The sequence below is a fragment of the Chenopodium album genome, chromosome 7, assembly GCF_948465745.1.
Source record: "Chenopodium album chromosome 7, dcCheAlbu1.1, whole genome shotgun sequence".
NCBI classification, from domain to species: Eukaryota; Viridiplantae; Streptophyta; class Magnoliopsida; order Caryophyllales; family Amaranthaceae; genus Chenopodium; species Chenopodium album.
The window spans coordinates 76,966,495-76,981,821 of record NC_137840.1 but is presented as its reverse complement, the minus strand read 5'-3'; the positions used below and the strand labels follow the sequence as shown (position 1 = coordinate 76,981,821).

Genomic DNA, 15,327 nt, shown 5'->3' with positions numbered 1-15,327 from the left:
ATGCAAAATCCTATCTTTCTAGTACCAGCTGTACACTTTCACACTAATACTTAAAGTGTGCTAAATCTATACAAGATAGTCTGATTAGTTAGGGGTAAGTCTAACAGCCACTAGATCTAGGATTTACTTTTAATTTCATTCCACAATACTGCATGCCTGATCAGTCTTAATTTCCTTATTGATTCCACTGACCATGTGTCATTTATTATGGGATCCTATTTAGCTTTGTACAAGAAACTAATGTAGGTCAATGCTGCAAAATTGTGGTATATTTCTACAGTATAGATCTGTACTTGAGCGACTTCTATAACTATTACTGATGTGAGCCTGATTGGCCTTTTGAGTCAGCCGATGAAGAAGCATCAGGAGAAAGTAAGTGTTAGATTATAGTATAAGATGCTCTGGGGAACCTAGTGTGCAGTGGATTAAACTTCATCAGCAAGGACTTGAGAGGGATTGATGGATTTATTTGGAAATTATATAGATGGTCACCTTTAGACCAACAAATTAAAGAGTTCTTCGAAAATTTTGTGCATGCAGTTTCCTACTGAATAAAATATAAGCGATGTCATATCTAATCAAATCTTCAACATAGGAAATCATTTGTGTCATACAGCATAACTGAGCAGGAGTTTATCTGAACATCATGCAGCCAGCATCCCTATGAAATTATTGAAGCTCTCTTATAACACGCTTGTCATCTTCGTTCTCAAATATGCATTTCAGCAAATGCTCAGCATTTGATTAGACTGATCTGCTCTTGTTTTACTGTATTACACTTTTAGAGGCCATCTAGTTGTTCAATGGCTATAACTTGAATCAGACAACAAAATCAACTACAGTATTAGAAAGATCTATTCCTGGGGTAGCCATTCAAAGTGCTGGTAACTTTGAGTTAGCTTTATTACTGTTCTACAAAGAACTAAGATTAAAATATATCTTTTTTTAGTTGCTCATTCCTATCCATCAAGGGGTAAATTCTCTCATCTGTCGAACCTTCTCTGTTTCTTTCAACAGCCTCTACAGTCTATACACTAGAAAATTTTCTCCTTCGTAGATATGTCATATTTGACTTTTGCAAAAGGTTATGTCTATTTGCCATGTTCATGACTATAAATGGGCAATAAATTCTTTAAGGCAGAAAAAGTACAAGTAATAAATCCTTTTACCATAGTAACTATTTTACACATAAATTCTTAGTTGATGTTAATGCTGTATGAGTGCTGTGTACTGGCTGACCAATGTGTTATATGATATGACATATTGTTCAGTGACTCATTCAGCATGAGGCTGCAACTCATTCTGTTGTCTTGTAATAAGAATTAGATTCTGTTCAAAATAAGAATATGCCTTGTTTTGCATCGTATTTAAAATGGCAATGAAGAAAATTACTTAACTTCTGGTAATTGTAGAGTGCCAGCCGAAAAGCATGATCACCTGTGCAGTAACTGGATTGACGAACATGAGTGACGTTGACAATCTTTGGTCTGATTTTCAACTGTGTGGTCTGTCTGGACTCTGGAGAATCAGCACAAAGGCAAGCAAATGATAATAAAAGTGTATATAAAGAATTTTTTAGTAGAAAAGCAAATGATGTGACACTATCAGTTTAACCATGTTTATCCTTTCATTTGTATGTGCTTATATACCACTGCATGTAGATCAGTCTGCTCAAGCCTTTTGTCGTAGTAAAAAACAATTGACAAAAAAGAAAGCATAAACTTCCAGATGGTAAGATGTCAGAAATGGAAGCCTGTTGTTGTCATACTGATTATTTACTTTGTGATGGCTGTTTTAAACCTTTTATTTAAAAAGATCCTTGATGAGGGAAAGAGTCATTTAGTTATAGTAACATATCGACTAACCACTGCTGCAATTTTTCTGATGCCTATTGCCTACTTCCATGAAAGGTATTTGTGTGAGCATAATTCTTGATTCATAAAAGAACATAACAGAACAAATAACAAGGTGCAGGGAATTAATGTCTTGAATTCTTGATTGTTGTTGCAGGAGAAGAGGTCTAAATGTTAAGCTCACAACTCCAATCTTATGCTATCTCTTCATCAGTGCTTTAATTGGGTGAGTAAGAAAATTATGTTCAAATACTAATTTTTGCTTCTGTTTTTCCTTCAATGTACCATTGTGTTTTTTCTTCGAGCTTGCAACTCAAATGAAGAAACATAATTGAAAAGAATAAGATGTTTACAGGGCAACACTCACCCAGTATCTGTTTCTTCTTGGAATCCAATGCACATCTGCTGCCTTTGCCACTGCCTTCTCCAACATGACTCCTGTCTTCACTTTCCTTTTAGCTGTACTACTAGGGTAGGAACTCTTAATTTTACTGTCTAGTAGGAATTTGCTGAAAGGAAAGTTACGTAACTTTTTTCAGCTTTTCTCAGGCAAGAAAGTGTGAACTTTAAAAGCACTGGCAAGATAGCTAAAGTGTTGGGTTCAATTATCTGCATCGGGGGAGTTCTTTTAATGATCCTGTACAGAGGGATTCCACTTAACAAAGCAACACACTCAAGGACTTCACTATACAATGCTAATAACTTGAGTATGTTTGGTAAGATTGACGACAAGCATAGATGGATCCTTGGATCGATTTTCCTTGTGCTCAGCATCTTATGCTGGTCTGGCTGGTTCCTTATACAATCAAGCATTGGCAAAAGATATCCATGCAAGTATACAAGCACTGCGTTGATGTCTGCTTTTGGGGCTGTTCAGTCAGCAATCTTATGCTTTGCCATCAACAGGAATATGTCCGTATGGATTTTTACTGGAAAGCTGCAGATCTTTACTGTCCTTGCTGCTGTAAGTATGGTTTGACCTTCTTTTCTTAATGTGGTAAACTAGTGAATTGTAATCTACTAGTTTTTGAATCAAAATATTGTTCTTTTTTACATTTAAATATTTGAAAATAGTAAAGCACTATCGAAGGCTAGACTAATTGTTATAACAGGGATGACTTAATGTATTTTTAGAAACCGCCTTTATGCATTTTGTAGAACCAAAGACATCATATCGGGTAGGAAGTTTTTACTTCTACGAGAATTTTGAGCAAGATAAATCATTATTGTGCAAATTGCAGGGAGTTTTAGGATCAGGGCTATGCTATGCTGGGATATCCTGGTGTGTTGAACAGAGGGGCCCAGTCTTCACATCAGCATTCATCCCTTCAATACAGATATATATATTATTAATGGATTTAGCCTTCTTTCATGAACAAATTTACCTTGGAAGGTTTGTTTCTTTCATTTTGTTTCTGAATTTCCCTAATACTAATACTTCTTTATTCCTAATATCCATTACTAGGAGTTAATGTCATATTTAACAAGGGGAACAAAGGTAGAAACCGAGTGCTTTATTTGACTATTCAAAGCTAGTTATCATGTACAAAAAGATTTTTCTTTTACTATTTTTCTAACTGAGAATTTCAGACGGGGAATATTGTATAAATTCAAAATTTCCTTTTTGTTTTACTTATTTTATTTTTTAAAAAAAAGTATTTAATCAATAGTACTCATTCCCCTCTGCTTTCTGGGATGTTAACAGTGTTATAGGATCAATTCTGACGATTTGTGGTCTCTATATTCTTCTGTGGGGTAAAAGCAGAGAAGCATCACAAGAAAACTTAATCAAGCCAGCTGAGGCAGTGCAATGCAATGAAAGTTCTGCAACTGCAATTGACATTATTCATGTCACCAGTTCTGGATGCTCCTCTTAGTTTGGTTTCACTCATCTATGCTCTGGAATTTATATAAAACTTCTCTCATTTAAACCTATGTGAGATTTTTGGTCTAATTAAAGAATACTCACTTTGAAATATCCAGCTTTGGCATACTATGGACCTTTGTCACTGCTTACTATTTTCAATTATTTAAATTAATATGAATTTTCAAGATGTTCTTCCAGAAATGCTATCCATCATAGATATCAATTTGTATCTTTATAATATTATGAGCAACATATATTGTATTAAAATGTTTAACTCTAGTGAAAAACAAAAACAAATTTTAGATATTATTCAACCCCCCTCTAGTTGTGAGAATAATTGTCATCCATGTTTGTACTCTTCCCACCTCCCCCTCTTTGCTCCTTCCTCTCCCTAGCTTTTACTTTCATCCATGTGATGCCTTGGTCACCATAGTTATATTAGCTTATAGTTAATTATTGCTAATGTTGAGCCATGGATGGAAGCCTGCTTTCCTCCTAATAGGAGAGTGATGTATAAATAATCCAGAACCACCTCACCATCTATGGTTCCAGTTATTATCATGGCAAGATAACTATTTCCTTACAGCTTTATTCTTTGAAGTGTTATATCATACTCATCTGGATCAGTATTGAGCCTAGTGTATATTCCAGTAATCCTATCTTAAAGATAATGTTTTCTGTTATAGTATTGATATAGAACTTACTTATTTACTTCTATTTAGCAAGTCATATTATTTACTGATACATGTTACAATGCTTTCTCTGACACTTTGACATATAATTTTGACAATTAATTTGGAAAATTTTATCATGTAAATTGTAAATCATCTAGGTGAAAGTATTTTGAGCACCATTATAAGATGCTCAATTGAAAGTGGTTTAATGTGGCATAAGATTGTTGGTCAGGACCAGAAAGGCCATTTTCCCTCGTTTAGCAGAAGTATGGATACATGCCATATTGCTATTAATGGCAGTGGGTTTAGCACTAGCTATACTAGCTCTCTTTACCAGACACTACTCAGTCTAGCCTAAATAAAGCAATTAATCTCATGCTAGTTCTGTGAGGCCAACAGCCATATGGCATATTGAAGCTGTATTTGTTATCCTATATTCTGCTAGTTCTCTAATTAATAATATAAGCATAGAGTCATAGACAGCATTTTGGCTACACTAACTAGCATCCAATGTACTACATAAAGTTTTTGAGGTTCTTTGGTCATTCAAAGACAATAATTCTTGTATCAGCAATAAAAACAAGTACCTGAAAGATATGTTTGTAACTTTTGTAAGGTGCCGCAGAGTGGTGATATTGGAAGTCTTAAAGAAAATTTGTGTTTCTGATATATTTACCAAATCTTACTTTTGCTAGATGTTCTACTTTCTTCAGCATGTGCACAGCTCTGTATCTGGAAACAGTATCCTCACACATATTATTCTAAGATACACTAATAGCAAGTGTAAATTTGTACATATGCTGTATAATCTTATTTAATGGCTTCTAAATGTGTTATATGATATGACATATTATTCTTGTTGGTTAATTGCACTTGAGGCTATTCCGTTTTTGGTCATTCTGCTGTCTTGTTGTTAGAATAGGATTCCGTCAAAAAGAAGGATATGCCTTGTTTTACATCACACTCTAAATGGAAATGAAGAACATCTCCTAATCTGGTAAGTATAAAGTGATTCATGATCACTCTATGAGGTTATTAGATGATGACGAAGGCGTGTGACCTTGGAAAACTTCACTGTAGTTTGAACTGTTGGGAAGGATCAACCAAAAGTTAACCAACAATAGAATATAAGTTGTGTTGATGTGAACTTCTTTCTTGAAAAAGCAGATGATGTGACATGTCTAGTTTTAGTGTTACTGTTTCTTATTTGCTATTTCTTTCCTAAATATAAGATGTTTGAGTGCTAACATTGCTGGGGTTTGATCAGTCTGGCTAACATTTGCTACAAAAGGCAACAAAGAAGGAAGGAAAAAGTGTAACCTAGCGTCCTAGCCTATGGCGGGATATCAGCAATGGAAGCCTGTTGCAGTAATATTGGCTGTTTACTTTGTGATTGCAGTATTGAACATCTTATTAAAGAAGATTCTTGACGAGGGTACAAATCAGTTGGTTATAATCACATACAGACTGACTTCTGCTTCAATATTTTTGGCACCCATTGCCTACTTCTGTGAGAGGTAAATCATCTGCAAACATTGTTTGAATTGACTTGTTATGTGCAACAAACCCTGATGTAAATAAGTCTATAGAAAACATTGGTTAAAAAATCAATGTGGGTGCTAAGGTATGTACTGTGTTTGCAGGCAAAGTGGAGTAAAGCTCACAACTTCAATCTTATGCTATACCTTCTTCAGTGCTCTCATTGGGTGAGAGAAAACAGTTGTTTCTTACATACTTGATGTTGGTTTCCCCTTCCCCTTTTGAAATAATGAAGTTTTTGTTCTTTGAGATGGCTTACTTAAACTGTGGAGAAATGGTGAATTGATGGTTGTTTTCAGGGCAACACTCACTCAGTACCTGTTTCTTCTTGGGACACAATACACATCTGCTGCATTTGCTAGTGCATTCGCTAATATGAGCCCTGTATTCACTTTCCTTTTGGCTTTACCTCTAGGGTGAGATGAAGTTTCACATTCCTAATAGCACATTTAGCACATCTCTTGTAAAAATATAATAAGTTTTAACTGCATTGAGCTTTTGCAGGCAAGAGAAAGTGAACTTGAGAAGCAAACATGGGATAGCTAAAGTGTTAGGTTCACTTACTTGCATCGGTGGAGCTATACTACTCATCCTGTACAGAGGAATTCCAGTGTCCACATATCATGCTAAGCATTTGAGTACGCCTTCTAAGTCTGTCAGCAAGGAAAAATGGATTCTTGGTTCAATTTTTCTTCTGTCAAGCGCCGTGTGTTGGTCTGGATGGTTTCTTATACAGTCAAAGATTGGCAAGAAATACCCTTTTAAATACTCGAGCACAGCCTTGATGTCATCTTTTGGCGCTGTTCAATCAGCAATTCTATGCTTTGCCATCAACAGAGACATTACAATATGGATTCTGAGGGGAAAGCTGCAAATCTTTACTGTGCTATTTGCTGTAAGTAAGAATTATTATTTGCTGCAATCATAGTTTTTAGTCTCGATATCGAAGTTAATATGCCAATATCAATCTTTAGCATAAATTAGTTAATCAGTAATTCACTATCAAAGGTCCCGCCAATTATTTCTTTTGGGATTACTTTGAAGGATTCTCAAAATCTTCCTTTATGCACCAGAGAAACACATCAATTTCCAAGATATTCTTTCCTATAAGCTAAGGTTTAAGTTGATAGCATATATATTTGTAAATAAGATTATGCTTTAAGAACATGAAGAAATCAGTTGATGTTTTTAAAAAATGCAGGGAATTTCGGGTTCAGGACTATGCTATGTTGGTATGTCATGGTGCGTTGAACAGAAGGGCCCAGTGTTTACTGCAGCATTCAGCCCTTTCATACCAATTTTTGTTACCATAATGGATTTCGCCTTCTTTCATGAACAAATTTATCTTGGAAGGTCTGTTTTCTTCGCTTTGTTACATAATTAGTACTCCTTCTGTCCCATTTGATAGTTACAATCAGGGAAGAAAGAAATAACGGATTGGTGTGATATGTTACGAGTAACTTACAACTCAAAACATACAAAAATGACATATAAATGGAACAGATCGTATGGAATTAAAATTAAAATTAAAATTTTCTAGTTGATTTGCTTTCTTTTGATCAAATTCATGCTTCTCATTTTGATTTATGTGTTGTTAACAGTGTTATAGGATCCATCATGGTCATATGTGGTCTGTATATGCTATTGTGGGGTAAAAGTAATGAAGCGCAACATAACGTCAATAGACCAGCTGAAGCAGTGGAATGCCATGGAAATTCTGCAACTGCGTTGAACGCGATCCGAGTCTCCTCCAATTCAGAATGACCCTTGTAGCTTAATTTGATGTATTTGTTCTCAAAACAATAACATTACCAAGTTCTTTGGAAATTATTAAAACCTTTTGGAACCATTGTTAAACCAATTTGTATTGTATTAGCTAAAAAAGTATAGGAACAATGCTCTTTTTCAGAAAATTGCTTAATAAAAAAAAGGAAAATTTGATAATTACCACCAACTATTATTGCCAAAATTGAAATTACCACCTCAAGTTTTTTTTTTTAATTTTACCACCTAGTTTTTTTCCAAAAGTTTTCAAATTCCCACCTTTTAGGAGACATGACATCATCAAGGGCCCACGCAACATTTTTCCCTTTCTTTTTCTCCTTCCCTCGATTTCCCTCTTTCTTCCCCTGTTCATCTACTCCCTTATTTCAGTTTCATCTCTCTCCTCTTCAATTCTCATTACTGTACTCTCACCCACCCAAATTTAATTTTAAACCCTAACATTCAACACTCAACTTTCACTCTCTCTCCTTTTCTTTCTAAAAGAACCCTTATTGCGGTACTTTCTCTGAGCAAAAGAGCAGTGTTGTGACTGAAGAAGAATTTAATGAGGGTTTGAAAAGGCAGCAGAACACTATCAGATCAACGCCTAGAAGGAAGCATATAGCAATAAAAGGGAAAGGGAAGAAAGGTAGCAAGAAAGGTAGCAAGAAAGACAGTAAGAAAGTAAGCAAGGAAGGCAGCAAGAAAGTGAGCAAGGAAGACAGTAAGAAAGTAAGCAAGGAAGGCAGCAAGAAAGTGAGCAAGGAAGACAAGAGTGGGAGGAAGCCTGTAATCTAATTTCACCACTCATACTTTGGTATTTTGGGTTGTAATGGTGTATTTTTTTTTGCACATGAACATGATCCTCGAAATGATTAATCACCACTACAATGTTAGTGTTTTCGCCCAATTACATGTTTAAATTATGTTTTTTCCTCCAATTACATGTTTAATTGTCCAATTAATCATTTCATAAACCCTACTTTTTTGAATTGAGCCAAAACCCCCAAATTGATGCTGTTAACCCTAATTAAACTACTCAATTAAGTTTGTTCTACGTTAGATTGCAACAATTGTAACCTAATTTGCGAAAATTTCGTGTTTAAAATCGAATTTTTAGATTCAATTGGAAGGATATCGTGGGAAGAAAGAGGGAAATCGAGGGAAGAGAGAGAGAAAGAGAGGGAAAATGGTTGCGTGGGCCCTTGATGACGTCATGTCTCCCAAAAGGTGGGAATTTGAAAACTTTGGGAAAAAACTAGGTGGTAAAATTAAAAAAAAAAAAAAAACTTGAGGTGGTAATTTCAATTTTGGCAACAATAGTTGGTGGTAATTATCAAATTTTCCTAAAAAAAAATAAAAAAATAAGTTTTCCCAGTTTAGCAATTCAAAAGCTACTCATTTTGAAGTGCTTTTATATTGTTCTAGTATAGATACAGAGTTTGTGTAATTAATGCATTAGCTCGGTTTTTTCCTTCTAAAAAACAAAGAATGTTTGATTTTGTTTTCATGTTAGAACGACTTATTAAGTCCATAATACTACGTATATATATTGGTTTATCGTATACATTTGTAATCTATTCCGTAATCTTTCTTGAAACTCGATATCATATATTCTTAGACTAGAGCGTAGCTTTCATTGCATAATCTAATAAGACCACATTTAAGCATATAATTACCCAGTTATCTAAAATTTTGAGAGGTATTAGTCAAAAATTCAAAACTTGAGATTAAATCCCGTCTATATTATCACCTAAATTTTCCGAATAAAGTGTATTTAAAGTCTTAACAAAGGCCCAACCGATAAATTGAGAGATAAGACAGTGGCCCATTACATTATAACCCAAACTTCTCCTACTATCGTCTTCCACTCTTCCCCGAGTCAAACTAAAACCCTAGTTAAACATCTCTCCTTCCGACCTCCGTTTTCCGACTGCCATACCTTAAACCCTCCCAAAATTCTAGAGAGAGAAAATGGCAGGGAAGAAGAGAGAGAAAGAAGCTTCCAACAATGGCGGCGAAACCAACGGAGAAGATGCTAAACCTTCAACTTCAACCTTCAAGAAGGAACAACTTCTACCTTCCATGATTAAGAACAAAGCCAAAAGGTCTGAAATTCATGCTAAGATTAAGCACGAGAAGAAGCTTGATAAGCGTAAGAAGACCAAAGCTCGTGATGCTGCTGATAAACGCGCTCTTGAACTCGGCGAAGAGGTTTTTTTCTCTCTCTTCATTCCAACCGTTTGATTTCGATTTCAAGTTCGATTTAACGGCTGAGATTGATTTTGATTTTGTGTTTTGTAGCTTCCTCCAAGGCCTATTCCTCGTACGATTGAGAATACTAGGGAAGCTGATGAGACTGTTTGCAAGCCTGATGATGAAGAGGTTTTTAATTAATTTAATGTCTTAATTTCGTTTACATTGCTTGAAATGTGGTTAAATTCTTCAGAAATTGGCTTTAATTTTTTTATGTAATGTCTCAATTTTGGTAATGTGGCTAGAAATGTGGTGGAATTGTTGAATTAATGGGTGCATTTTTTGTTGCAGTTGTTTGCGGAATTGGATACGGATGAGTTTAGTGCGGTTTTGAAAGGGCAGCGTGCTCAGAAAGTTATGATCACTACATGCCGTTTTAACTCCACTGTATGATCTTGTCCTTTCACTTGCTGTTGCTATTACATTTGCTATTGTTATCACGTTTGCGTATTTCTTTCGCTCTAGACAGTCTTAGGTTATCAATGACATGTATAGGGAAATGTGGAATGATTTATACTACCTCCGTTACAGGTTATGTGCAACGATTTGACATAAAGCAGAAAGGAAAAATGTCTAATCGTTGCACATAATGTGTAACGGAGGTAGTATTATGATCACATCAAAGCAATGAACTAGTGTAAAGAGCGCTTGTAAAAACGGAGTAAGGCTATTTGTGTTTCTGGGTGTTGTTACCTTATAATTGGTCTTAACATGATCCTTGTTGTTGCTAAGTAATTTTTAATGTGTATACTTTGAAAGGAAATTATGTTTGTGCACTAAATTCGGTGCTGTTTGTACTTTCAGTTCAGGTACCAAAATGATTTATATGCCCCTTTAAACCTTTGGTTTGAAGGCACAACTAATTCTATGTAGGTCTAGGTCAATTCTAAAGAACTGATTACTTACGTTGTGATTTCTTTCTATTCCTTTATAATGCTCCAAGCTCCAAAGGTTTGGAAATGAGTTTTAAAAACTATTATTGGAGTTCAGAAGAATTTGTCACCTTATTTGAAAAGTACTAATGGTTTATAAACTTATAAACGTGCCCCTGCACAAGTCAAGTGATGGGAAGAGTGTGGGAATGGTCTAGCCATCACAAAGGGCTGTTTGATAAGCTAATATTTATGCCTTGTCCTTTATAACTAGAGGTTGATAATGAGCAACTATGTTTTGACATAGGAAATAGTCTTTTTTTTTCCCCCTTTCATGTGGAGATACAATTGATGATTGATAACGATGTACATGTAGCTCTAAATATTCATTGACTGTGATGATTGTATTCCCTCATTTCAATTGGTATAGCAGCTGCCTTGAGAAGTACTTCATGTACTTTGTATACTTGATGGGTGGGGGTTAAGGAGTTTAGAATAAGCATTGAAATTTATGTTCTTGGTACCTGTGTGTTGAAATACATGGAGGCAATTGCTTGTTTGGCTCCTGGCTTGCTACACGTTGGGATGTTTGAGGTGTAAAGTAGCTAGTGCTGAGCACTGCTAATGATAACGGCTTTGTTTTGATGTCGATGTGATACAATCATGTATCCATCCTTGTCAACTGCATATTTTGATGCGAAGTAGTTCCTAATATATTCTGCAATATGAATGCATATAGCCTGATTTTCATCTTATGCTGTTTGCAGAGGGGACCTGAGTTTATCAAAGAATTAGTTCAAGTTATCCCAAATTCCTCTTACCATAAGAGAGGAACCTACGACTTGAAGAAGGTTGGAATTTGTCTCCTTTACCATATAATATAGATAACAAATTATCTTTCTCATTGCCGAATATCTTATTTCCCTGTCTTTTCGTTAAACAACTTATGTAGATTGTGACTTATGCAACTAAAAAGGATTTCACTACTTTGATGGTTGTCCATACAAATAGAAGAGAACCAGGTCAGTGTCGTTTTTCTCCAATCAGCAGAAGTATATTTTAATATAGAAGATTTGATCTGGCCCTTTCCCAAATCTTGTTGTCTTTTGCTTATGTGGCTGTATGTAACGCTTTGACTGGAAAGTCATATAGCTCAACTTATGCTATCAATTTGTTTTTCTTTTTAACATCTTATAATGTTTTTCTCTGATTTGGTGACATAGATGCTCTCTTAATCATTGGCTTACCTGATGGACCAACTGCACATTTCAAGCTTTCAAAACTTAAATTACGAAAAGAGATTAAGGTTAGTCACCAGTTGTAAATTTTGTTTGTTTTGAAATGTAATACACTAATACACACTCCCTCTGTCCCTTATTTTTGTCCCCATATGACTCATAAAGCTCTCAAAAGCAAGTAGGTCATAGAGCAAACAAAAAGGGACTGAGGGAGTATTAGCTGTATTTACAAATGTTAACTAAATTTGTAACTCATTTGGATGCCCTTGGCTGCACGTCAAGATACAAGTCATACAACACAGTCAACGCACATACACCTAATTTGAGATTGACTTTTATAGTACTGAACTACTGACTTGCTCACCTGAGCTAAAAGGAAAGTATATTACTTTGTATTATGTTGTTTCACTGTTCGTAGCTTTATGTGTAATTCTGGTCTGTAACTTGTTCCTTGTAAGAGTGTCCAATCATCTTGTCGGCCATCCTGTGAATATCTTTTGTGTCTGAAATTTCTAATATTGATGGGTATAGAATTATAATTCACTTTAAGAGCCTTTAAAGAGTTTCAACTTGCCTAGATTTTATTCTGCGATAAAACATTTTTTTATAGCAATGGATTGATAGCTTGAATAGACCTGTAATGTGACTGTATTTCCTATCAAGTCTTATTGGTTAAGTAGTTGTGTATTGCTTAGTGCTCTCTTTTTTATGCTCATGAAACTATTTTTTTTTTTTGTTTTATTTGCAGAATCATGGTAATCCAACCAGTCATTGGCCTGAACTAATGCTAAATAACTTCACAACAAGGCTTGGGTGTCGTGTTGGAAGGTCTCCTTTATTTCCTATATAGTAGTAACGTGCTAATCTGTGCTTCTAGTGACCCTTTCATTTAGGTGTTATGACTGGTTTCTGACAGTTTTTCTTTCTTTTATAATTCAGAATGTTACAATCTCTCTTCCCCCAAAAACCAGAATTTCGCGGTCGTCGGGTTGTTACCTTTCACTGTCAGCGGGATTATATATTCTTTCGCCACCATAGGTACACATTGCTTGTTGCCTCTTCTACCTAGATGGTATTTTTTTACTTCATGAAGATTCTGCTGTATCAATTTCTTGTTCTTGGTATTATGCTAGGTATGTATTTGAATCCAAAGATCCAAAGAAAGTAGACTCCAAAAAGGATCCTACTGCCGAGAAGAAGGCTTCAGATTATGTCAAGCCCCGTCTGCAGGTTTGTAATTTTTTGGTTTCATTATACTTTTCCTCCTCTCTTTTTGACCCCATCTCCCCCAAATTCTACTATTTTGAAATTTCATGCTGTAGCTTGCCAAATTTTATGAACTGTATTGCTTTCCTTTGATGTTTTTTGCTCCAACGTTTTAACCACTTTTTTAAACTTTCTTGAACTTTATTCTTGGTTACCTTTTAAAACTCCCTTAGTTTTTCTTGAATGCTCTTTCGTTTGCTCACTTTACTCACCTTTCTCAAACTCTTTCAAACGATTATTTTGTTACGTCCTTTTCTTTATATCGTACGATTCCTTGTGACGGTTCATGTTAGCCGACCCTAAATCATTTTGGGACTAAGGCTTTATTGTTGTTGTTGTTGAACATAATTTAGTTGTGTTGTTGTTGAACATAATTTAGTTGTGTTATCTGGTGATCTAGATGAGGTTAATTTACCAAATGTTATTATCTTTGAACTGTTGGTTTATATTCTATGCAGGAATGCGGTCCTCGGTTTGTATTGAAGTTGAGAAGCCTGCAGCATGGCACATTTGATACTCAAGGCGGGGAATTTGAATGGACTCATAAGGTAATTTTGTTACTGCTTCTACTGTTTGAGCAGGAATAAAATGCTGTTAATATGTTCATTCTTTTTTGTGGTTAATTTGTGTATTAATTTTTTTTTTTTTTTGGCTATTTATTTTAACAGCCGGAGATGGACACCAGTCGAAGGAGATTTTTCTTGTGATTTGCCCATTGATTTGTGTGTCCAAAATTTGGCTCATAGGGTAATTGTAAAGCCTCAAATTTTGCTTAGCTTGCCAATGTATTTCAATTTTCTATTTGTTACCTTCATGAATGATATCCTGTCAATGAAAAATATGCTATTGATGAAATGACAATGAATTTTGTTTGTTTAAACATGTCTTTTTTTCATTCTTGTTGCAAAATTATCTACTACCATCCTGGAATTTGCGAGTTGCCATTGTATTGAGCAACAATAGAAGTAGTGATCTTTTTAAGAAATTGGAGACACATCAAAACTAAAACACCACTGAAACTAGCTGCTTTTGTCCAAGATCTCATTGGTGGAGGAATGATTAGCAGGTAGAAACATTCTACAGTCATTAAGATCCAACTTAAACTTTCCATAGTAAACTTCATCAACATAGTTTTCCCTTTGCTTTCTTCGGTAGTCAACCTGCCGAATATTCTGAATATCAGAGTAGCCACTACCAAAGCGGTAGTTACTGACCATCCCCTGTAGACCAGCATACCTCCCACAATTAGAGGCTGCTGCCTACAGACACAGGACAAGCACTCACCTGAGAATTTAGACCACATTAGGGCATCAAGACCTGTGTAGTAAGGCAAGATAATTGAGTCCAAGTACAGTGCTGTATGTAGGATTCCTGATATAGTTGATGCCTCAAGGAACACATACTTGAAGTCGCTGTCAGTTTCAGTGTTGAATGCGAGAGCAGAAATCCGAACCAGGTGGAGGATTGCAGGACCATTATACGACATAGGGAACACAGTGTTTACCCTGTGTCCTTTTGCCATGATGACAAGAATGATGGGTAGGAAAATAGGACCTGATGGAAGAAAGTATCTCCTTAACTGATTGAGTCGAGTAAGGGGAGTTGCCTTTCTCCCTCCTATCATCCCCACCACCATCAAAACTGTTGTTGCTAAGAACGTAATGGTGATGAAGACAATCGCCAAATTATCAACCCAAGATGGGTAATCTCCTGAATAGTTGCTGTTGCAGTAGTAGTGGTACGGACAGTTGATCGGATCTAGTGTTTCTTCCAGCTGCCATTTTGTGCACTTGAAGAAGGCCCTCTGGATATCCCCCTCCGGTATCGTAGATAGATATGCCGAATTTCTTGAGGGCAGGAGTGGATTAAACATATTTTGTTAGACCTTTGCATATTAGAGTATTGATTTATATGATTTTGCTGTGGATATAAGTTTTAACTCTAAGGGAGAGGGTGGGCCTCCCCTCGAATGGTTGAGCAGTTGTTTTTGCTGAATGA

The 15,327-nt window shown here is 35.6% G+C and overlaps 4 protein-coding genes across 4 annotated transcripts; 3 read left to right on the top strand and 1 right to left on the bottom strand.

The window, feature by feature from the left end:
• The first annotated feature begins 1,728 nt into the window (after positions 1-1,728).
• On the top strand, positions 1,729-3,735 carry LOC145638660 (WAT1-related protein At3g30340-like). The gene is made up of 6 exons (XM_081689652.1): positions 1,729-1,910; positions 2,011-2,079; positions 2,209-2,325; positions 2,403-2,817; positions 3,095-3,246; positions 3,559-3,735. The coding sequence occupies exons 1-6, from the start codon at positions 1,729-1,731 to the stop codon at positions 3,728-3,730; spliced, it is 1,107 nt and encodes a 368-aa protein (XP_081545778.1). The 3' UTR covers positions 3,731-3,735.
• A 1,994-nt stretch (positions 3,736-5,729) lies between these two features.
• LOC145638659 (WAT1-related protein At3g30340-like) lies at positions 5,730-7,716 on the top strand. The gene is made up of 6 exons (XM_081689651.1): positions 5,730-5,911; positions 6,038-6,100; positions 6,233-6,349; positions 6,438-6,828; positions 7,135-7,286; positions 7,535-7,716. The coding sequence occupies exons 1-6, from the start codon at positions 5,730-5,732 to the stop codon at positions 7,695-7,697; spliced, it is 1,068 nt and encodes a 355-aa protein (XP_081545777.1). The 3' UTR covers positions 7,698-7,716.
• A 1,840-nt stretch (positions 7,717-9,556) lies between these two features.
• LOC145638657 (uncharacterized) lies at positions 9,557-14,209 on the top strand. The gene is made up of 11 exons (XM_081689649.1): positions 9,557-9,911; positions 10,002-10,082; positions 10,245-10,340; positions 11,593-11,676; positions 11,778-11,847; positions 12,049-12,131; positions 12,812-12,891; positions 13,003-13,101; positions 13,197-13,293; positions 13,788-13,877; positions 13,998-14,209. The coding sequence occupies exons 1-11, from the start codon at positions 9,672-9,674 to the stop codon at positions 14,034-14,036; spliced, it is 1,059 nt and encodes a 352-aa protein (XP_081545775.1). The 5' UTR covers positions 9,557-9,671; the 3' UTR covers positions 14,037-14,209.
• On the bottom strand, positions 14,209-15,257 carry LOC145638658 (uncharacterized). The gene has a single exon (XM_081689650.1). The coding sequence runs from the start codon at positions 15,200-15,202 to the stop codon at positions 14,246-14,248; it is 957 nt and encodes a 318-aa protein (XP_081545776.1). The 5' UTR covers positions 15,203-15,257; the 3' UTR covers positions 14,209-14,245.
• Between the last annotated feature and the right edge of the window lie 70 nt (positions 15,258-15,327).